The sequence below is a fragment of the Protomyctophum parallelum genome (assembly GCF_964188405.1).
Source record: "Protomyctophum parallelum genome assembly, chromosome: 7".
NCBI lineage: Eukaryota > Metazoa > Chordata > Actinopteri > Myctophiformes > Myctophidae > Protomyctophum > Protomyctophum parallelum.
The window spans coordinates 44,684,134-44,708,874 of NC_139705.1; the positions used below are offsets into that span (position 1 = coordinate 44,684,134).

Sequence of the window (24,741 nt, forward strand, 5' to 3'; positions counted from 1 at the left end):
CGCATCCCAGTTTGCCGTGGGGGCTGTGTTGGCGCAAGAAGTGAATGGCTTGGAGATGGTGGTGGCCTATGCTAGTCACTCCCTCACAGGTGCTGAACGTCGGTGGTCCACGTTCGACAGAGAATGATGGGCAATCGTGTGGGCTGTTCGTAACTTCAGGCACTACTTGGGTGGCCTTCCATTCACAATTGTCACAGACCACCGGCCATTGGTGGGTCTACGACGGCTCACTATTGACAATGACAGGACAGGGCGTCGTAGCAGATGGGCCCTGGAGCTTGATCCGTACGAGTGGGTTATTGTCCACAAGAGTGGGGCTCAGCACACTAATTCTGATGCTCTGTCACGCAGACCCGAAACAGGTGCGGAGACCTTGGACTATAAAACCCCTAACAGTGTCTCGACTCTCATCGACGTGGGTACTCAGGTGACTATGGCGGAAGTCCCCGGTGCAGTGTGCGTCGTCGAGAGTCCGGTAGCGGTCTCTCTTACAACCCCTTCTATGGATGGCAGCTCCGGTTGTCCTCCTTCGGATCTCCAGGAGCCTACAGATCTGGCCTCGATTTACACCCTTTCACACGATGGCTCCAATGTCAAGGAGCTTCAGCGAGAGGACCCGGACATAAGGGAGGTCCTGGAGTGGTTGGAGGATGGACGAAAACCTCCTTCGTGGAGGGTCAAAGGTGATACTCAAAAAGCTCTATGGAGGGTGTTTGAGGAGCTGACGTTGGTTGACGGACTGCTGTTCAAGGTGAACCGTTTGCAGGATGGAAGGGAGTTCACGCTGGTTGTCGTCCCTGCTGCGCTGAGATCCGAGGTCCTGGGGCACCTGCATGGAGGCCCACTAACGGCACATCTGGCGTATGATAGGGTGATGGCACGCGCAAAGGTGGTGTGTTATTGGCCGGGGATGGGAAAAGACATCCGGAAGTATTGCGACCAGTGCTATGCATGCCAAAGACGGAAGTCCCCGGTGCCCCGCCATCATGCTCCTATGAGAAGCACACCGGTGGAGAGACCATTCCAACGTGTCGCTGCAGACATACTTGAGTTGCCAATCACGACTAAGGGCAGCAGGTACGTGTTGGTTGTGCAGGACTATTTCTCCAGGTTTGTGAATTTGTATGCCATGCCGGACCAGAGAGCCCAAACAGTCGCAAAGCACATGCTCGTGGAGTACGTCTTGGAACATGGAGTAATGGAGACTCTGCACACAGATCAAGGGGCCCAGTTTGAATCGGAGGTAGTGCGGCATCTCTGCGAGATGTTGGGGGTGAAGAAAACACGCACCACGCCATACCATCCGCAGTCAGATGGGATGGTGGAACGATTTAATCGGACACTGATAGATCAGTTGGCAAAGACTCTCCTGTCTTATGAAGGAGAGTGGGACTCTTTCCTGTCACAAGTTGGTTTTGCCTACAATACAAGTGTACATGACAGTACTGGGTTCACCCCTTTCTTCCTCACGCACGGCAGGGAAGCTCGGACGCCTGTGGATGTTCTGCTGGGGTCACGAGTGCAGGGCAACGCTGCTGGTGGTCCCCCAGGGGACTTCGCCGGTTCCCTCCTGGGGTCCTTGGAGACGGCATTCGGCCGGGCTAGGGAAAACAGCCGGGCAGCGAGCGGTAGTCAGAAGAATTATTATGACAGGAGGATGAGGCACAAGCCTTATGTGCCTGGGGACCTTGTGTGGTTGAATGATCCCACAGAGAGTCGACGTAAGCTGGCTCCACATTGGAAGGGCCCTTATCTGGTGCGTTGCAGAATGGACCGGAATGAGGAGATCGGGGTCACCTATCAGATTAGTAGCCCGTTTGGCGGGGAGGCCCCTCTGCAGGTCGTCCATTATGACAGGCTGCGTCCCTACACTCTGCCTGTAACGTATCCGTTGGGGGGCCCGGAAAAGGGTCTCTTTCCCTCTTCCTCACCTGCTGTGGGGCAAGGGGAGGCAGTCCCTCACAACGACCATGCAAACTCGTTCCTTCCTCCTGCGGACGTGGACTGTGATCCTGGGGGGGGGGATGTTGCTCTCAGTTCCCCGGTGCGCACGCCTGCTCCGCCTGTGGTCTCTCGGGCTGGGAGGTCGGTGCGAGCCCCTGTACGTTTTGGGGATTATGTGATGGGCTGACGGGATTAATACTGTGAATGTGCCTTCTGTGTTATTTTTTTATTTTTTTCCTATATTTTGTATTTGTATTGCATGAGTGTGTTCTCAGGGATGCAGAATTGTTGGGTGGGGTGTGATTATGCGCCTGTTTTCTCACTGTTTGAGTGGTTTTATTTTGTTTTAGTTTGGTTTTTTTATAATTTGGAATTCATGGTTCTGGAATGTTTTTTTCTTCTCAATATGCCTTGTTGTTTACGTCGAAATGGGGACATTTCTTTTGTAAGGGGGGACGTATGTAGGCTCGAGGTTCGTTTGCTTTTGCCTGAAGGCTGGCGTGCTTTGATGACGCAGGGTTGTGATGCGCCAGAGTTGGCTGTGATCAGTTGTTGTGGAAAATACCAATAAACGGAGCGACCGGTGGCGTTCCAATGATAAACTCCTTGTCATCTATCCTTATAAAGAGAGTCTAAAGCCTGCATATTCTTCTAGCTGCGGCAGGCGCTACACAAGCACCCAATTTGGCACAAATTATGTCCAGGATGTACTTTCTATGAAAAGCACGTTATCCAGCTGAAAATCCAAGATGGCTGCCAGTTTTGAAGATGGCCGCCTCGTCAAATGCAAAAAAACAAAACAACAAAAAGGTTTTCGAAGTAGAATTTAAATGTGTTAATGATCCAAACATCAAAATGAACTGACTGGAGGAACTCAATGTGGCCACCAGGTTGCAAGATGCAGCTATTACGTGATTCAAAATTAGTGTTTTTGGAAGCTGTCTTAGATATTGTTGAAGGGCAACATTATTCATTGATCATGCATTGAAATGCTGTGATCAAGCTCTATTGGTTTGTAATTTTGTATAAGAGTGATTTCAAAGCACAACCAGGACACACTGGTAACATCACTGCTGTGAGACTCTGCTCAGTGTGGCCTTGTAGCGTAGCTGTAGTTGTGGTTCACTAACTGTTGTAGTGTACTCACTGTAGACTGTTGTATACTTTAGTGTCCTAAATGCTAATAAGCCCCTGTAAATATCTCCAGTAGAAGTTTAGTTAGTTGTAGTATTGTAGTTAGATAGCCGCACCTGAATTGACAAGATGTGCCAGCGTAGGAGAGCTGAGACAAGGGTAACGGCCGCTTCAGTTACCTGGATGGTGTACAGATCGCACAGGACTTAAATCGCATTGGATGAATGGTTGGGCTAGGTGTAGGGCACCAGATGCTTGAACCTAGATCAAGGTTCAAGGTTGGACTTTATTGTTACATCTTGTGTACAGGTACATCAGAGTAAAACTTATTTTTGTTTGGCTTCCTTGCAGACAATGCAGCGGCATAGATAGCATAGGCCTAACGTTTAAACAACAAAAAACACAGCAAGCACAGCAAACAAAGGGATAGAATAAAGAGTGCTAGAAAAATAGTAACATATACATGTGCATGTTTTCCCTGTAGTAGCAAAGTTAGGTAATCTTTCGCCCTGGTTCTTATCAGTTCATTCATGTATCTGATTGTTTGTGGAAAGAAGCTTATTGTCCCCACCAGGCCGAAGGCATGGGGAGAGAGTATGTTTTGCACTCCGTCCGTCCGTCCGTGTGTGTGTGTGTGTGTGTGTGTGTGTGTGTGTGTGTGTGTGTGTGTGTGTGTCCGTCCGTGAACAGCTAATCTCGGCCACCGTTAACCCGGTCGATGCCAAATTTTGCACACACACTCCCTGGATGCCAACGATGAACCTCTGCCCCAAACTTTCCAGAACGGCCTGTTATAGCGCCACCAGGAGGCCGCTTTGTGCAAAACAAGTTTTTGCACAGTACACCTACAGATTTTGTCCAAACATCACGCAAATTGGTACACAGTCTCTCTAGAGCCATTCAACGAAACCGGTCTTTCACATTTCTCAGACTCCATCCTGATTGGTTAAGATTGGCTTCCAAAGTTCACAGGAATGCTCACTTTCAAACAAAATGCTGCAAATCGCGTGATTTCCGTGAAATTGTGCACCCACATTCCCACTAGGCCGAGGACGAAATGCCACATGAACAATTTCAACTCAGCCTCAAGGTGGCGCTATAACTGGCCAAAAAGTGTTTTTACCTCTATCTGCACGGATCTGTGGATACCTTTGTAGGCTATGCCAACTCCCTAGAGGCCAAGGAAAAACCTTTGCCTGGAATTTTTCACATCTGCTCTTTATAGCGCCACCAGGAGGCCGACATATGTAAAACACATTTTCTATTATTACTCCTTCAGATTTTATCCAAATTCCACGCAAATCGGTACACATGATCTCCATAGTCATGCCATGTCCTACATTCCTATCCTGGTGGAGACCTGTGCCCAGAAGGGCACTTTTTCTAGTTTGCACTCTATTTCCAGTGGCTTTGAGACTGCAAAAACGTTTTCCACGTGGCAGCATCTCAAACAGTCTGCGGTTGGGATCACCCGGATCATTCTGAATTTCAGATGCTCTCTTAGTGGAACGCTGGAGTTTCAGTTGCTAAACATTTGGCCGACAACTTTGGTGATACTTTGTACTGTTTTGCCTCAATGTATCCTCACTGCCACCTCCATCATCCAATCTGGATGAGTCTAACATGATGGCAACAGGTTTATTGCCTGGAATATGGGGAGACTTCAACTCCTCTTTTGTATCTGTTTGACAGAGGAAACACTTCCTCCAATCAGTTTTAGTAGCGGAACATCTTGTGTTATACGTATTTACCACCCAACCGTACAAAACATCAAAGCACATTTAAATATGGGATGCATCTACAGTAGGTTCAAGCATCTGGTGCCCTACACCTAGCCCAACCATTCATCCAGTGCAAGTCCTGTGTAATCTGTACACCATCCAGGTGTACAGACAACTGAATCCCTGTTACCCTTGTCTCAGCTCTCCCACACTGACACATCCTGTCAATTCAGGTGTGGCTATCTAACTACAATGCTACAACTAACTAAACTTCTAGTTGTGATATATACAGGAGATAGATAGCATTAGGACACTAAAGTATACAACAATCTACAGTGAGTACACCACTACAACAGTTAGTAAACCACAACTACAGCTAGTACGCTACCAGGGGCGCTGGAAGGTATTTATACCAGGGGGAGCTGAAGGTAACCTGACGCTGCCAGATCCAAGAAGCTTGCTACACAAATTTGTTTCACAGCTTATTGGGTTTGGGATTGGCTTATTGAGTGCTGTGTTGGGGAACATGGTTACCCAATACCGCCCTCATCTGGCAGCGTCAGGTTAAGCTGAAGGGTGGGAGGCCGCGCGAAAAACTTTGGGTCTTATTCGGGTATAATTGGCCTAATAATGACTTATTTAGGACCTAGTTAACCGAGTTAATCATAATAACAGTATGTGACTCTTATTGTGTTGTTGTTTGGGTTAGATTTCTTTAAACCTGGTGCAGGTGAAAGTAAAACTACAATAGGTTTTTGCTGTCTCGTCATGTTGTGTCTATCTGTCAACTCACTCGCTGTGCATTCTGAATTCAGCACGCTCTGATAGACATGTCAAAAAATTCTCCTCTCCACCAGCAGGGGGTGCTGGAGCACCCTCCGCACCCCCCTTCCAGCGCTGATGTACGCTACAAGCAGACACTGCACTGGTGCCATCACCAGTGTGTCCTGGTTGTGCTTTGACATCACTCTTATATACAAAATTACAAACCAATAGAGCTTGATCACAACATTTCAATGAATGATGATGTTGCCCTTCAACAATCTGTGATCAGACAGCTTCCGAAAACGGTAATTTTGAGTTGCGTAATAGCCGCCATCTTGAAAACTGGCGGCCATATTGGAATTCAATTGACACTTCCAGTCAGAATACATACATTTTGATGTTTGGATCAATGTGTGGATCACACATTTCTGTTCATTAAAGTTCTACTTATTCATTTGACGAGGTGGCCATCTTGAAAACTGGCGGCCATCTTGGATTTTCAGCTGGATTCTGAACTTTTCTTACTTTTCTGAGAAAGTACATCCTGGACAGTGGACATAATTTGTGCCAAATCTGGTGCTTGTACCACCAAGTGAAGGAGTATTATGGAATATGGACTTAATCTGCCCTACTTTATCGTTTAATTCCCATTGTATCAATAATATTCAATATTTCTTCCTTTTCTAAATTCAGAATTGGTTACTCAAAAACATATATTTTGAAGTAAAGGATTTTAGAGCTCAATATAGCTCAAACACTGTTTAAAACCACCTCGAATGGCGGCCATCTTGAAAAATGGTGTCCATTTTGTTTTTTCAAGTGGACAACGTACTTTTCTGAGAGAGTAGGTTCCGAAGCACTTGTGTGCCAATTTTGATGCTTGTACCATCAAGTGAACGATTCTTATGATATATTGACTTAATCTTCTCCACTAAAACTCTCATTCTATTGCTCTACCAGATCGTGTAGCGTGTACAGTGTGTGTGTGTGTGTGTGTGTGTGTGTGTGTGTGTGTGTGTGTGTGTGTTTCCCTTTTCTTTTCTATCCACTAGGGGGCGGTACTGACATATTTCAGGCATGGAGGGTCAAACTCCTCGGCTCTCTTTGGCGTCTGACTGTGTCTCTTGTCTTGTTGTTAGGCAGGTTGTCAGGGGCAGCCAGCAGCACATCAGCTAGCAGCCCCCTAGCTAGCGATTAAAGCGATCTTTGTAGCTTAACGATGACATATCTCTCTAGCAAAGACAACGACGGCCTGCCACATATCTTCACTTTCACCCGGATCCGCCCGTTTTGCTCCACAAAAGCATCCGGGACGACTGGGTTGTTGTTTGGTGAAAATCTATTAGAGGTTAGTGGGGTTGTTATAGCGGCTCTGGTAGCTTATTGCTAACACCAGGAAGCACAGTAAAACAGACGTTTTTAGTTGGTTCATTAATCATGTCTAGGTCATGATGTGCAACGACCAGGAACATTATATACCGATTGACATTGTCTGCATTAAACACAGTTATAGCTTTTTATTGCAGGCTATTCCAATATCTAACACAATCTTGGCTGTTGGAAAGGTAGCCCTAGAGTGGCTTAGCCCCAGAATGGTTGTGCTTATTAACTACATTTCATGCAAAGATTCAATGTATTCACAGCCAGGACAACAACTTAGGGCTTTTTGTGTCATCCTTTTAGAACCATTCTATAATCGATCCCTTGATTGAATAAAGCACCGGGAAGTACAGTACAGTACAATACAACTTATACAAGGTCTCTTAAAGGAGAATTCCATGCTAGAATGCTTTCTTATCTTTCTTACCTTTCTTTGTAGTTGTTACGTCCCCACCAAAGAGGTCCAGGTGTTTTTTTGTGCAAAAACTCCTTATTGGCTATTTTCCCTACCATAAGCCCTGAATGAATTGCATTGCATTGAATGGGGCTATGGGGTGTTATGCTAGTTCGCTTATTTCCATCAAAAGAAGTAGTAAAGTGTGCCGCTTGGGATATTATTTACATTATGAAGAGAGGATATATACAAAGAAATTATAATTTTGAGCAATGGAAATAAGCAAATTAGCACAACACCCCATAGCCCCATTCAATTCCCATTCAATTCAATGCAATTCATTCAGGGCTTATGGTAGGGGAAATAGCCAATAAGGAGTTTTTGCACAAAATAACACCTGGACCTCTTTGGTGGGGACGTAACAACTACAAAGAAAGGTAGGAAATTCTCCTTTAAGAGGATTTCATTTTAAAACCCCAAGAAAGCAAATGGCTTGTTTCCATTGGGGTCCTTATATTCAATTCATCAGATCGTACCACGGTAATATTAGCAAACTGTTCATTTATAATATTCAATCAACCAATGCATGAAATGTATGCAATATCACAGCCAATCTAGGGCTAATGGAAAGGGTAGGTCTACTTATGTGAATCAAGCATTTAAAAAAACAACTTAAAACGTATTACTGTGATGATTCAAGTGGTTAAATCTCGTTTTCTTTTTCTTTTGGGGTTTTTTCATTGGGTGTGTGTAATGTTTTGCTGTGTAAATGTCGATTACGACTTTTTAGTTTGTTTGTTGTGAGGCGACCACAATGGAAATATGTACCGGACGTTATTGTCTTATCATGGAATGTTTTTAACCAACATTGATTGATTGGATACTTTATTAACAGTTAGCTAAATATATATACAATAATGCTGAGAAGGATAACACAAATGAGGGCTCGCTTCCAATCTAATCAACCAAATAGAAAAAGTATTTCGTATTGCAGCCATTATAGGCGCAGTCATTCTATAAACGATGGAGGCGATGATGGGAGAGACTCAGGATGTCCCGGACGAGGATGAATCCGGCGGCATGGACAGAGACGACCCCCCGTCGTGTCCCTACATCCCCCCGTACCGATCCAACCTGGTCCGGGGGGACGGGCGCCTCTCCATCCAGAAGACCAACGTGTGCTCCCGGGCGTACTTCGTGGTGGTCATGGTCTTCTTCCACGTGTACATCCTGAACGTCATCGCCCTGCTACTCTACGTGCACTACAACAATGGCCCGGCGGACATGATGATGATGAGCGGCGACGGCGTCGGGGACCCGCCGTCGCCCGTCAGCGACGGTGACCACCACGCGGTGGGGGGTCCCTCTGAACCCCAAGCTCCTAGAGACAACATGGATGACGACTACCGCCAAAGCTTCAGTCTACCTCGCATTGAAGGAATACGGGTGAGACTGTGTTTTGGATTGATTGAATGCTTTATTGACAGTTTTGCAAAATATAAATGTTTTCTACAGTAATGCTTAATATAACACAACACTCTGAGGGAGGGTAGGGACATTCCACATTTTGGAGGCACAATAGTGGTGCCGAATCTGGGGATGATGATGATGATGGTGGACGTGTTAACAATTATGTTTCTATTTAGCCGAGCAGTGGTTCTCAAACTTAAAAAATGTTTCAATTACCCTTAGTTTTGGTATACACTACTAGGCCATGGACCCCCATGAGGGGGTCTGCGGCCAAATACATATCAGTCCTTGGCACTATTTGTAGAATGGGCCTCAGGTCTTAGTGGGTTAATGGAACGTCTTCCTGTCTTTCATACATACATAGGTGGGACACATCCAACGGCTGTCCCTCATACCTGGTAGAACCCACGAGATGAAGACTCTCAGTCTTAAACCTCTGCTCTTTGGTAAGAACACCCTGCTTCTGACATGTGAGTGTGTGTGTGTGTGTGTGTGTGTGTGTGTGTGTTCTGGACCGTGATGCCCTGCTATACTGCCACATACTGTAGAAAGGGTTCAGAACAATAATGTTCTGGACCGTGATGCCCTGCTATACTGCCACATACTGTAGAAAGAACAATAATGTTCTGGACCGTGATGCCCTGCTATACTGCCACATACTGTAGAAAGGGCCAGAGCAGATTGACGTGTCAGGACAGAGGCTCTCCCGTGAGTGTGTGGGCACGGACGATTTATCCTGTTGTGTGTCAATAAGATAATGTCACAACCGGTGTGTAGTCACGACCTGCTCTAGAGTCTAGTTATTTCGACTCAGTCTAAATGGTAAATGGTGCATTTATATAGCGCCTTTATCGCTTCACATAGATTGTGCATTACATTCACCCATTCATACACCGATTGCGGCAGAAGCCAGGTACCAACCAGCACATCGGGAGCAATGCTAAGGATCTCTAGGGGCCCTGATTTAATGGCATTATTTCTTTCACCTTGTATGGGTAACACTAGACCAAACTAGGCTGTAATCTCGCTGTGTATTGATTGATTGATTGATTGATTGAAATATATATTAACAGTTTGCAGAATTACAGTACATTTCAAGCACAAACCTAAATTCAAAGACTGTTAACTGTGAGTGGACGACCCAATTAAGCATTACACTTGTTCAATTCATCAAAACATTTAGAGACGTACAAAGACACTTCAATATAGTCAAAGAACAGAACAGGAATTCATCATAATGGAGGTAATGGAGGTGTAGCTGTAGCGTAATGTTGGGAAGTGTTGGTGTGCACAGTACATGCTCGGTAGAACATGATTTAAGGCTGTATATGATTGATTGAGAAACCACGGGCAATTTTCAGTTTATTTATGATCTGCCAAATAGCACTTATTTTAATGAAATGTAAACGGAGAGTGTGTTTTTGTGGAAGAAGATCAAAAGAAAATCTGAGAGTCTGTTAAAATTGTATTGAAAAATAAGTCCTGCATGGTGGATCATTTATATAGGGTAACTAATTTACGACTAATTTACAACTTATAAACTAATATGCTCAAATAAGGGAACAATCCAAGGCTGAAATTTGCAAAAAGTTGTCTTTATTTGGGAAGGGACGCTTCGGTCCTTTTTCAAACGTCTTTTAGTGTACAAGTTATCCCTATCATTTGGAAAATATCTTAAATAACTTTCTCACTCAAATATTGAGGATTAGACATATTTGGGATATAACTATTACATAGTAAAGTCCAATATTAACACTTGTTTTTACACACCTTTTGGGTCAATTAGTAGCATTCTTCCAAAAAAACTATTAAAAAATATATACAGTTAGTTGCTGCGAGAGTGAGGTCTAGTCAACACCAACTCGGGATTCCTGGATCGCTGCCCTCCACAAATTCCTATCCAACATCAGGTTCTTGAGCTCTGCAGTGTTGTCAGCCAAGCTGTCGCGCCGCAGTGCGTCTCAGGTGGTACGCTTCTTTCCCCTCCTGGCTTTGCTCCCATAGGGTCAATATACTTGCCTCAAGTTCTGGGTGCCTGACGCAGTGTCCTTCTCTCTCTGACTTTGTCCGTGAAAAATATATACAAAAAAGTTAGCTCCATTCATATGTACAGTAGGTTTATGACAGAGGTCCACTCGGTACAGATCCATTCATATGTACAGTAGGTCTATCTATGCCATTCTGACCTGAGATCAGATTCTAAAAATGTCTTCTACATCCTGATAGTTTTCTGAAAAAGCTATGTTTCTATGTCAGTCGTTCTTCGAGACCTACAAGCTCGTAGCGCGCCACTCGGTGGCGCGCTATGAGCTTGTAGATCTGCTATTTTTCAATAGCTAAAGCATAACATAATGATAACACCAAAAGGGGTTCCCGCCCAAAATGGGTTATGCCAGATGTCCACTTGGTACAGATCCATTCCTATGTACAGTAGGTTTATGATGCCAGAGGTCCACTCGGTACAGATCCATTCATATGTACAGTAGGTTTATGCCCGAGGTCCACTCGGTACAGATAGTGCAGGAAACACAATGCTTAGTAATCCTTACACCTTAGGGTGTATTGTATTCCATCGTGTAAGTGTCATTGCCCATAAGCCCCAGCTCTACCCATTTAAACCCTAGTTCACGGCGCACCGATGGCGCTTCCATTTGCGAGCCGCCGCCACCAGGTTCCTGTCCCGCTTCTGCCACACGTACGCCTTATTGACCACCAGGCGCTCCCCCTGCACCGTGCCTGTCACCAGGAAGGTGCCACCTCGAGGCTGGCGCCGGGTCATGTTCCTCACGCAGGTGGCGTCTCTCTCCAGCCACAGCTCCATGCGGGAGCGGATCTGTCCGCCCAGCAGCGGGCCGTGCTTCAGAACCTCCAGTTTGGAGGCCAGGCTGAACTGGGCCACGCTCGCCGGACTGAACTTGAGCCTTGTCAGACGCAGCTTCACCACTAGGGGGGGAGGGGGGGGACAGACGTAGTGAGAGAAGAAAGTTAATATGGATTCAAACGTGTGCGATATCGCTAATGAAACTAAGGGAGTCTACTGCTCCGCCTCAGCCAAACGTGGCCAAGCAAGAGAAGGACAACACAGCATATGTAGAGGAGACACTGTTGCAACTCTGACAATTGAAGTGTATTTTATTAAGGTACGAACAGAAGACTGATGTTTCGATGCTACTGCATCTTCCTCAGAATTGACTGAGCCATGACTCTGAGGAAGAAGATGCAGTAGCATCGCAACGTGAGTCATCACTTTTTGTACCGTAATAAAATAGGCTTAAATTATTGTCCTAGCTGCTCCAGTGTCTTCTCTACATAATTTATACTGAGTTTAGAACTCTTTGTATGTCGTGCACTGTCTTCTCCAAAGAAAGAAGATATGGAAATATATACCAGTGCTCACCAAAATCACTCCTGCAGAATGTGTCCAGTGTGTCTTTAGAAGAGGACGCCTCCTCCAGCTCACAGTCCATGCAGCTCGCTTGAGGCACTGAAACAGAACAAAGTCATTATATAAGGTCAGTCGGGTTGCCAGTTTTCAGTTGGTAACCTGTAGAGTGGGCACCAAAACATTGTTGTTCCTTCCAGACAAATGGAAATCACACCTTTTAAAGATGATTATGAAGGCCATCCATAATGTTGTCATTAAACAGCTTCTAAACAGACAGGCCAGGTAATAATACGTGATAAAATGGCATTTGTTAATTAATTGCTGTCATCATTTAGGCTATATAAGCCAATGCATTATTAACCTATGCATATAACCTACAACGTATTCAAATGCATTGAAAGACTAGACCATAAATACATTCTAATTGAAATTCTATGTTATATTTAGTCATACAACTGCACACAAAAGAATAGCGCAAAGAGCTGATCTACAAGCTCAACACACCGCAATTTGTTGTGAGCTTGTAGATCCGCTATTTTAACATTTTCGCTTTTAATGGCATTACCAAAATACGAATGCCAGACTGAAAGTGGCTAATGAAGTGTCCGTTTCTTTCACCCAAATCAATAATTGTATTAAAATAGCTTTTAAAAATAGCTTTTTAACCCATTCTGAACGGGCACCCATTTTGGTGTCAGCATCATGTCATGCTTTAGCTATTGAAAAATAGCAGATCTACAAGCTCATATCGCGCCACCGAGTGGCGCGATACGAGCTTGTAGGTCTGCTATTTTTGAAAAATTGAAGAGCGACTGACATTTTTAGAATCTGATCTCAGGTCAGAATGGGTTCATCAGACCAGTGTGTGTCCGGCGGAAACCTCGTATGAATCTGATCTCAGGTCAGAATGGGTTAAAGTGTCTCACCTCTGCGTGGCCCTGAGCTCACGCTGCTGTTGGTCATGGATGAGATGCACAGCTGGTCATCTGCAGGGAACTGGTCACAGCGCAGGATGTCAGGCCAGGGGTATCCATAGCATCCCATGATGGGTGCGCAGCTGTCTCGCACCGACTCACACAAACTCCTGCAGGGTGATACTAACCTGATGGTATGGAGGAGGGATGATGTATGGTCAAACATTGGCCAAATTGACAAAGTGTGGGTCTTGTCCCCAGTTCAAATATGATCATTTTGGGGGGTCCTCAGTTTAAATATGTTTACCGTATTTTGGGTGGTCCCGACTCTCCGGTTCAAATATGATTATTTTTTTTTGGGGGGGGGGGGGGTTCCTCAGTTCAAATATGATTATTTTGGGTGGTCCCGACTCCCCAGTTCATATATGATTATTTGGTGTTCCCTGGTTCCTGGTGTTCTCTGGTTCAAATATGATTATCTTGGGGGGGTCCCCAGTTCAAATATGATTATTTTGGGTGGCCCACAGATATGATTATTTTGCCCTGGGGGTCACAGCCTGAAAAGGTTGAGAACCAGTGGATTGGTACAAATCAGACTGTTGTTGTTTTGGTGGTGGGAAAGAAACTAGCCCTGGTCAGATAACGTTTGGCTATTTATATATTATTTTCCCAACTAAAAGCGGTTTTGAATTCGTGAAGTGAAAGGAAAGGAGGCAGTTGTGCTTTTTTTTAGGGCCTGGTGGTTGGTTACGTGAAACCGAGACATTTGCTGAGAGTCATTAGTCCAGATTTGCATAGGCGTCATCAGGGCTTTAACCTCTCCACTACTTCTCACCTTTGTTTGCCTCAGTTTTTTTCCCTTTTTTCTTTTCCCCCAGAAAATACATGACTCTTAAAAACAGCTTGTCCTAGATTTACTAGACGCTTTTTATAGGCCTAAAGATATGGTTCATTAAAAATTCAGTTTCAGGAGCAGAAAATACATGTTGGCAAGTTTCTGCTTCCTTCAAATTCAGCCTTGGACCCAGTCAAGACAGTCACCTCAGCCTTATGTAATCTGGATGAAAGCTAAAAAAAGAAGTGTTAGTCACTTCTTTTTTTGAGTGGTGCAACCACTCCTACAACCAGCTTGCAATGTCCTCGTACCTGTTTGTTTGTGTGTCTGTCTGTTTGTTTGTTTGTGTGTGTGTCTGTCTGTCTGTGTGAGCATGAGTATGTGACTTAATAATAGCAGTAGGGGGCGCCAGAAACAGTGAGAGGGGTAGTGACTCTAATGAGAGAGAGTGTGAGAGAGAGAGAGAGAGAGAGAGAGAGAGAGAGAGAGAGAGAGAGAGAGAGAGAGAGAGGGGGGGGGGGGGGGGGGAATTGCACCACTCAGTTCACACGTGTGTGATTTTTAGCTTTCATCCAGATGTCATGAAATTAAGACTTCCCTGTCCAGACAGCTTCTCTCTAATAATCTATATAATCATAGAATTAAGACTGACCTGTCTGTCCAAACCGCTAAAGTGAGGTAACTATAATCATAGAATAAAGTCTGACCTGTCTGTCCAAAACGCTAGAGAGAGGTAACTATAATCATAGAATAAAGACTGACCTGTCCAGACAGATGGGAGCGAACAGAGAGCAGAGGAAGATCCGGGCGTCAGGGTGACACTCCCTGGAGAGCAGGGGCAGCCAGCTGGCGCTCTGCTGCACGGCCTCTGCCGGAGACTCGTGGCCCAGCAGGTTGGGCATCCTCATGGTGTCGTAGCCGATGCCCTGGCACAGAGCCATGCGCGGCGGGACGGGCACGCAGCGAGATGGGCTGCGGGGCTCCCACCGCTGCCCCGTCGAGATCACGGGGGTTCCTCTATCATCTTTTGCTGCCTCAGTCTTCGGTCTAGAAGTAGCGCCGGTATCTTCAGGCTGTGTCTCTGTTTCTGCTGCTCCGATCCTCGCCTTGTCCCCGTCTCGAACTTCCCCAGGTCTGACCCTACTTTCCACACCAACTCTTCCTCTCCTGCCCTCTGCCCCCCTGGGCCGTGCCCGTGCCCTTCTGCCGGCACGGAGCGCCGAAGACGTGCTGCCGGGCCCGGCGAGCAGCAGCAGGATCAGTAGGACAAGCACCCAATGGTAGCAGTTTCTGGCTATAAAACGAGGACTAAGAACCAAAGCCATCCTGGGACAGAGGTCCTGGTGTGTTGGTTGTGTGGGAATGAAGGTCTGTGTATGACCGTGCCGAAGGGGTTGGGGAGAATAGGTTTATTTATAGTGGGTGATTACATTTGCATATGCAGGGAACAATAGATGAAAGGAGGCGGGATACTAATGACCGTGCTGGCTCTCGGCGTGGGGGTGGGGGTAAACTCTTATTAATTAGGAGGCTAAATTGAGTTATGTGACTGTGTGTGAGGGAGCTCAAGGTATTAGGTGTAATGTTGATGTTAGTGACTGGGTTGTACTGTCTCTACAGCTTGAGGCCACAATTTACAATTTAGCAGACGCTCTTAATCATTAAACATGGTAATACATCACATACAACCAAATAGTCATCAAGGAGATTCATAAGCAAGGTCATATTGAGAGTTGCATGTGGAACAATCAGTCTTCTGTCAAACAATAATCATTATTTTATATTCTTCTTATATATTATGTGTGTGATTAATCATGGCTGATGAGAAACAGACGATAATACCTCGTATAGGTGTTAAGAGAATGAATGAATGTGACTCAGGTTGTAAAAGGTGTGTGTGTGTGTGTGGGTGGGTGCGTGGGTGCGTGTGCGGGTGCGTGCGCGATTCCTGATCCAGATAAGCATACTGTCTACATACATACAGCTGTCCAACGTAATGAGGCCTAAACCAGACAAAAGGGTTTAACTGGCTGATGTGTAACAAACAAGGCTCCTCCGTACTGTACAGACAAGACAACTTGCCGTAAGCCTTTTACTGAGCGAGGCGAGAGGCTCAAGAGACAGATGGAGGAAAGGAGGGGGAAGGCTGGAGGGTAGAAACTGAGATGGAGAACAGAGGTACTACTGTAGTGTACACGGCGTGTGGGATTAGAACAGAGAGAAATGGTACACAGAAGGCTCTGAAAACAGGACCTGGCGAGGGATATAGTAGTTTCTAAGCTATGGGTCGGGCTCGGGACCCATCTTTGGGACATTTGGACCCATTTTTATGGGTTGTGAGCAAGCAAATATGCCTTTACTTTGTTTCCTACACTTTCTTTAATTATTTCTGAAGATTCAGTTTGTAGATAGGCTATTTTCACTGGGTCCCGGAAAGACACCAAATGTATTCTTGGCCTGAAAAGGTTTGGCAAACCACTATTGTTTATGACAGTGCAAACTATTTTCTTTATTTACAGTGGTGTTTGAGCAATTGCCTGTATGCATTTGAATGAGAAATGAAGAATAGCAATCACTGACTGATACTGCTCATTAGGACATTCAATGCACTGGCTAATTATCACCACAAATAGCCCCCCAGAGGGATATGAGTGGGCCTCATTACACCCATATCCACAATCACTTATGACTCCTGTGCACACACACCTGCTCATACAATTAGGACATGCACGTATAGCCCCAAGCTAACCCTAGCTTCCCTATTCTGGGCTGAAAAAATATCACGAAGCATTGTGAGCTGTAATGAGCGATGAGGTTTGTGTAAAGGGGGGAAATTAAGCAGACTTACTATAGAGCCTTGAGGGACTCCAGTCAACTAAGTAATTTGTATAAGTGGTTAACAATTACACTATAGTAACAACGATACACAGCCTCAACTTAAGATAGGCGGAAAAGTTGAGCGAGATAAAACTCCATTGGGTGAGTTATTGTTAAGTGGATTAGAGACTCCAGCTTCAGTTAACAACAGTGCTGTTTTGATCTCTCACACTACTAAATGGATTAGATTAGACCTTCAAGACAATTTACAGGACCTTTCAGTATGGAGCCAACATTGACATAGTTTTTTATAAACTTGTGTATTGTATTGTATTTTATTGTATGGAGGGAGTTCAGCGGTTAAAAACTCCTCATGGACAGATCCAGAAAGACACTATTCTTCTGAATCACAGTAAAGTTGTATTAATGCAGAGTAAATAAGTACATTTAGTAGCACTTCACTTCATGCAGAGAAAAGAAACAAAAACAACAACAAGCAGAATAAAAACAGAATAGTACAGAGCAGAAAACAGCCTATACAATTGATCTCAAAGCAAAATAGCGATACCCACATGGGGAAATGGAAATGCCCGTGCAAATTGTAGTGTTCTTAAAATGTCCACAGAAGCTGCGGATCTCAAGGCCTGTGGAAGAGCCTTCCACAGTGTGGGCGCTACAACCTGAAAGGCTCTGTCACCTTTTGTTTTGAGTCTAGTGCTGGGGACACATAACAGACCCTGTTCCGCAGACCTTAGGGCCCTCTCTGGCACAACGCTGGACTAGGTCAGTTAGATATTTTGGAGCCTGACCATGTAGAGCTCTATAGGTGAGCACCAGGACCTTAAAATGAACCCTGGAATTTACAGGACGCCAGTGTAATTGGGCTAGGACTGGGGTGATGTGGCACCTTCTACTGGTCCTGGTAAGCTGTCTGGCTGCAGCATTTTGAATTAGTTGGAGGCGGTCCATGGTGGTTTTACTAAGGCAGGTGAAAAGTGAATTACAGTAGTCCAAACGTGACGAAACAAAGGCATGAATGATCATCTGTGAGCGAAGTTTTGCAATATTCCTCAGATGGAATAAACATGTACGTGTGACTTGTGAGATGTGAGTGTCGAGATGCATAGTTTGGTCAAAATTTACACCCAGGTTTCTGAGGTTGGGAAGTAGTGATCAATTTAAGGGTGGGCACCTCTGGCACAGACAGAACATACAGGTTATTTTATCATGTAATTTCCATGTGACTGTAGATAAATCATTGTAAGATTGCAAAAAGCTGAACCACACGTTCCATGCTGTTGATCAATATGACCTAATCCCATTAAGGTCATTAATGTGTTGATCTTGGCTGTAAATGAGCATAGACTAATGGCCACCTATTGTTATGCCAATGCAGACCTCAGAATGTGTGGTAATTCCTTTGGCCTGGTGTTGCTTGTTTTGTGTCCTGGAAAAAGATAATCACCTTAAGTCTCAGCACATTAACACCTAACTATTCATCACCTTTAAGTGATGAATAGTTGGGTGTCTGGTAATGTGATTTAGTTGGTTTTGGGGTGGAAAGTAACCTTATATCGATGCCGACTGTCAGGCAGAAACCTCTTATCGTATCTCTATTTTTTAACTTTTTGTGTTTTTTTTTCATACATTAATGCCATACTTCTTAATACACAACAGTATCAAAAGTAGCAGATCTGCGGGCTCTAAACGTGATGCGCAGCGATGCGTTTTAAGCCTGTCGATCTTCTACTTTTTATATATTTTTATATAAATTTTTAATTTGAATCCTGAAAAGTAACAGTTTCGAAACCTATGGGGTTTCCACCCGACAGAGACAATATATAATGTCCAAAAGTATTTCAGGAAATGGAAAAAAATAACCTGTGTTCCAATGGATCCAATGTGGTTATTATAGACTCAGCTCTTGTTAATACTTTTCATTAGTTAAATATTTATAAAAACCCACAGAAAACTGTCTTGTAAAAACAGTGTGAAAAAAACGGTTATGGCAAGGTTGTGCTTTATTGTTGGTGTGTACCGGTTTTGTTCGACTTCCTTCAGACAATGCAGCAGCATAGGTCATACTAATAACACCAGTAAGACACCCTGAGGGCGTTGAAACAGGTCTGGGAATGCCCATATATGGGCCCTTTTTTGAGGGGTGCTAGTCCCTCCTATGTCCCCAGCTTTTGGGCCTGATGAGAAGGACTGCCCGGCGTGGCTGCGCTAATAACTTTGGGTCGGTCCCGTCTAGAGTTTGGAGGCGTGACAGACTGACAGCCATATATGGTGACGGACGGACGGACGGACAGACTGACTGACAGGTTTTGCAGGTTTTCATAGTAATCTGCGAAGACTGCGATCTACAGTCGCAATAAATAATAAAATGAGAGTGCAAAAAAGCAAAAGATCTGCATGTGTTTTGAGTGTTTATCAATTGTCATATTCAGTTACTAGGTTTTACTAGGTTGCACCACTCAAAAGAAGTTCACCCTAAGCTTTGGTCATGTTCCAAGGCTGCAGAAGGGGGGCAGTATCTAAAACAGCTCCCTGTGTTCCTTCCTCCTCCTGTCAGAGATCCCGGACTTCCTGTCGGAGGAGGAGTGTCGCGTGGTGGTGCAGCTGGCTCAGCTGAAGGGTCTAATGGAGAGCCAGCCCACAGCGCCACCCAGTGGGACTCCAGAGGAGAGCAGCCAGCCTGGCCTGTCCCTCAGCACGGAGGAGATCTTCAGCCTGTTGGACCTGGACCAGGACGGACTGCTGCAGAGGCAGGAGGTGACTTTGCACTGCGTGTAGTCTCGTGTACTTAGCAGACAAACTATTCCACAATCTTTAAATTATATAAATATATAGAGAGTCTGGAACTGCCGTGTAGACGTGCACGTCACGAAAGCAGAGAATGGAAGCTGCCACCTGTTTGTCATTTAAATATGTTTTAAAATATATTTACATTTTATTTGAGAATGTCCATTTCTGATAAGCAGCAAGCTGTATTCACTTCGATTATTTTTAGCTTATATTGGGACAAATTTGCGCGATTTTAAACGGAAGCGGGGAGGAGGCGTCACTTCCCCTCTAATCATTTTCAGAGCTACCGTTCGTCCTGAATCACCAAAAAATACACGCTGTGTGCGTGTGGTCACTCAGTGGTGTGTGTTCACTTCAGAGTCTGTGTGCGTGTGGTCACTCAGTGGTGTGTTGTGAACCAGCAGCTGTTGTGTGTTGAACCAGATCATCAGTCACTCGCGCTCTCGGGACGGGACCTGGCTGAGCCCAGACAACCTGAGGCAGATACTCACAAGCTTGGATGCACGTCCAGCAGGTACGTAGAGGTGTGTGTGCACACACTTGTGTCCCCAAGTATAACTTTGTCGTAAAGCAGGGTAGTGCGGAAATAGCCAATGTGTCGTGTTGTGAGCTTGTAGTGGATATGGACAAGAGGAAGGGGGGAGGCTAACACTCACTCACTGGTACATACTGTAGAGGGAGGAATAGGAAGGTGGGGCAGGGTTGAATATTATAGGTTGGGTAAGTGATATTTCTTAAACCCTTTTTGGGTTGTTTAAGGTTAAAGCACTATATTCTAATCTCTGCTATAGAGTGATTGTTCCCCTAGTCTCTTATAAATGGAAAATACATTTTCAGGGGATATTTATGAGCTTCATTTTTTATAGTTTTTAGTCGGAGAGACATGGAGACTCCTGTTAATGAACAATCACTCTATATAGCAATTAGAACATTCAGAATATAGAGCTATTTAACACTTATTTTAACCAAAGAAAATCACTTACCCTACTTTTAACGGAATCTGTTTTAGATGGTCGATAATATAACGTGTAATTAGCCGACTGCTATGCTAACTTTTAGATTATTAAATTCCCCTAAGTTCCACGCATACAGTATCTGCACCTCTCTGGGTTTGTATTCCAGCTGCCCTCTGATAGTTATCAAGTGGTTGCTCCTGTGCGTTGGTATCATAATGTCTCTCCTCTCCTGACAGGTATGCTGACCTTGGAGGAGTTTCGACACATATACGACGTATCCCAGCATGCCGGGCAGCAGCGCGGCGGGGCGCACCTGGGTCAGGTCAAACGAAAAAGCAAACACACGTTGTTGTACCAAGGGCCCGGATCTCACCACGTGCTGTACACTCTTAGGAACAGGTAACACAACACACACACACACACTATAAATGGCCACTTTAATGTTGTTTTAACCCCATCCTGGACAATCTGACATTGTGTGTTCGATGTCATGTCACACAGGACCACAATAGAAACAAGTCCCCGGGACATCTGCTAGTTTCTGCTAGTTTTTCCAAGTGTGAGAACTTATCGATTTAGAAGACATTTAATCTGCCTCAGAGGTCTTTAACCCATTCTGACCTGAGATCAGATTCTAAAAATGTCTGTTTGAAAATTACAGTTTTCTGAAAAAGCTATGTTTCTATGTCAGTCGTTCTTCGATTTTTCAAAAAATAGCAGAACTACAAGCTCGTAGCGCGCCACTCGGTGGCGCGCTATGAGCTTGTAGGTCTGCTGTTTTTCAATAGCCAAAGCATAACATGATGCTAACACCAAAAGGGGTTCCCGCCCCAAAATGGGCTAAGGGATTAACAACATGCTCTTATTGAAAACCCTTTTCTCCGTTCCATCCCAGAGTGACGCGGCTGACCCGTCTGCCGTCGGCCCTGGTGGAGCTGAGCGAGCCGCTGCAGGTCATCCGCTACGAGGACGGAGGCTTCAGCGACGTCCACCACCACAGCAGCCCCACCCACTCTGAGACCACCTGCGCTCACACCCGACTGGCGGGAAACACGTCCGCGCTCACAGAGATCGCATGCAGGTAACTGATGATGCCCTGTGTGTGTGTGTGTGTCAGTCGTGTAAAAAGTATTCACATTTTTTTTTACTTAAGTAAAAGTATCAATATGTAATATGTATGTTACAAGTAAATGGCCGGAATTCAAAATGTACTGTAAAAGTACACACGTATTGGTATAGAAATGTACTTGAAGTAACAAAAGAAGAAAGTAATCTGTGTGTATAATGTATAAAGATCTTGTGATCTTGTAGATGGGCTATTTTCAAATGGCGGAAATGTATAGGACTGAAGTCTTTTTCGGTAATAATAATCTAAATCTTCAAAGTATCTAGTAACTAAAGTTTTCAAATAAATGTAGTGGAGTAAAATATTTGGATCCGAGATGTAGTGGAGTACAAGTAAAAGTATTGGAAAGTAAAGTTGTACAGTACTTATTAAGTAAATGAACTTGTTACTTTACACAACTGGTGTGTGGTATAATTCTAAACACTGGTGGTGCTTGAATCTTTGATGCATTGTTGGGCTTTGTTACAGCGCCCTCTGGTGGACAAATGGGCAGTCAAAGTTACATTAGTTTCACTGTCATTGTTCACATGGTTCAACTAATAACGATACAATATTAAAAACTTACTTGTTTAGGGCAGCAGTTAAACAAACTTTTACGACGTGAGACGTCAAGTGGCTAATAGAAATACATCTCGGGACTTAACCCATTCTAGACGGGAACCCCTTTTGGTGTTTTAACTAAGCATTATGTTATACTTTAGCTATTGAAAAATAGCAGATCTACAAGCTCATAGCGCGCCACAGAGTGTCGCGCTACGAGATTGTAGGTCTGCTATTTCTTTTCAATCGTGAGTGATTTTTGTTCCTCTTCATCCATCCCAGGTACATCACTGTGTTGTTCTACCTAAACTCTGTGGAGGACGGTGGACACTCCACCTTCCCTGTGGCCGACAATCGTACCTTTGAGGAGGAGGTGGGTGTGTGCTGTGCTCTCTTGGCCCATTTTAGACCTGAGGACGATTCTACAAAATGTCCTTCTAAATCCTGAAAGTTTTCTAAAATACCTATGTTTCTATGTCAGTGGTTCTCAACAATTTCATGTCAAGGACCCCCAGAATTATCTGTATTTGGTTGCGGACCCCCATCTGAAAATATGGAATTCCAGGGACCTCCTCCTCGAAGCAAACATTTGAGTTAAAAATGTTCGCTCTGAAAGAATATATATTCATTCTTGCACCACATTTTCACGATAAAAAAAATAAAAATAGCAGACCTACAAGCTCGATTGTAGATCTCCTATTTCTCAATAGCTAAAGTATAATATAATGCTTAAAACACCAAAAGGGGTTCCCGCCCAACGGCCCAAAATGGGTTAGCCTGGTTTCCAGCCTGTTTCGCTGCACTGAGTGCAGTCTGTGATTTGTTTTGTCACTACAAAACAAATCATGGAACCAGGCTAGTGTTCTCTCTCTGCTAGTGTTCTCTCTCTGCTAGTGTTCTCTCTCTCTGCTACTTATGAACCAACCAGCCAGCCACCAGGCCTAACAGACACATGCTATGTACTGTACTGTTCCCTTACGAAATGATGTGGAATGACCTTGTGCCTGAATGCTGCTGATAACATGCAGACACAGCTGAGCCTTGTCAAGGAATCTGATACCAAACTGAATATTATATCAGGTCTCATAACAAAAGATTAGACGTGTGTGTGTGTGTGTGTGTGTGCGCGCGCGCGGCACGCACAAAGGAAAAACAGTGACACAGTGTGTTCTTTTTTTATTCCCTTTGTGTGAATTCTTGTTCATGTATTTGTAGTGTCTGATTCAAACATTGTGGAATCGCTCTACACTTCCTTGTTTTCCATTTGTATTAATTTCCTTCTGTCTTTCTTTGTGTGCGCGCATGTGCGTGCATGTGTGTGTGTGTGTGTGTGTGCGTGCGCATGCATGTGTGCGCCAGGCACTTGTCCAGGACGGTGTGGATCTGACGGACACACGGCAGACATGTGACAGAGGGAACCTACGAGTCAAGCCCACCACAGGGACGGCCCTGCTGTGGTACAACCATCTGTCTGACGGCAGAGGTGAGCCCAAGAGGGTCCCCATCAGCAACATGCTAATTCACAGCACCACAATCATTTTAACACTTTATCCATTTATACAATGGGCTATTCAATAATAGCAGACAAGCTCACAGCGCGTCACTTCATGCCGTGCTGCGATCTTGACTGTACATCTGCTATTTTTTATTTATTTATTTTGATTGCTTTTTAACAACAACCAAATTTATATCAACTTGGCAGAAAATCGTTTGAGAACTACTCTGGTGTACATTTTGCACATTTCTTGTTTCTGGTCCTCTCCCCCTCTCTCCTGCGGGTGCCCACCAGGTTGGATGGGCGAGCTGGACGAGTACTCTCTCCACGGAGGCTGCCCGGTGGCCCGCGGGGTCAAGTGGGAGGCCAACAGCTGGGTGAACGTGGACCCGGACCAGCAGCGGCAGGCCCGCTACCAGAGACTGGTGACCCACAGGCAGGAGGCCAAGCCTGGCATGGACGAGCAGCAGTACCACCCCATGTCACACAGCGACCTCCACCAAGACCTATAGCCATGCAGGCCTATACGCACAATTTTGATAATGGTGGTAAATCTTTGCTACATTCATGTGTTTGTTTGTTTTTTATTCCACTTCTCAGTCTGGGAGGATTCCATTTGAGCCTGATTTCTGAACGTCAACTGTTACAGTACATACCGAAGGCGCTTCGATAGCGCTCAACAAATCACAGTAACTAACAAGTGACGTGACCAAAGATATTTGATTATAGAGGCGAAATGGTACACAAATCCTACAAATGGTCTCTTATAAGTCTGATCTCGCGAACGCCCGTTTACTGGTGTTAGACCCCGCGAGAGCATGTTTCTTGGACAGAATATGTTTGATAATAAAGTAGATTTTCTCCTGATTTGTCTTTCTGAAAAATGCCATTTTAGTATGAAAATGCAGTCCAATCAGTGGCAATGGGGCTATAGTTCAGGAGCTGTGTTCACGTTCACTCCAATAGACACCAACCTGCTTCTGGTCTCCTAAAAAGGGAGTCACCTACTTCACACAGATACAAGGACTGTCTAAAGAGGACAAGAAGCGAAGACCGT

General features: G+C 44.8%; 2 protein-coding genes across 2 annotated transcripts; one reads left to right on the plus strand and one right to left on the minus strand.

Moving 5' to 3' along the window:
* The first annotated feature begins 6,720 nt into the window (after positions 1–6,720).
* On the plus strand, positions 6,721–24,698 carry p4htma (prolyl 4-hydroxylase, transmembrane a). Its single transcript, XM_083769489.1, has 10 exons — positions 6,721–6,912; positions 8,333–8,784; positions 9,173–9,254; positions 19,335–19,534; positions 19,991–20,081; positions 20,760–20,922; positions 21,419–21,604; positions 22,472–22,562; positions 23,549–23,672; positions 23,979–24,698. Exons 2-10 carry the CDS (start codon positions 8,362–8,364, stop codon positions 24,194–24,196), a joined length of 1,578 nt encoding a protein of 525 aa, XP_083625615.1. The 5' UTR covers positions 6,721–6,912; positions 8,333–8,361; the 3' UTR covers positions 24,197–24,698.
* Positions 11,429–14,922, minus strand: LOC310861287 (secreted frizzled-related protein 5; the record flags this gene model as incomplete). Its single annotated transcript, XM_083768686.1, has 4 exons — positions 14,705–14,922; positions 13,120–13,295; positions 12,206–12,292; positions 11,429–11,751 (listed from the first exon to the last, which is right to left on the minus strand). Exons 1-4 carry the CDS (start codon positions 14,881–14,883, stop codon positions 11,429–11,431), a joined length of 765 nt encoding a protein of 254 aa, XP_083624812.1. The 5' UTR covers positions 14,884–14,922.
* Positions 24,699–24,741: the final 43 nt, after the last annotated feature.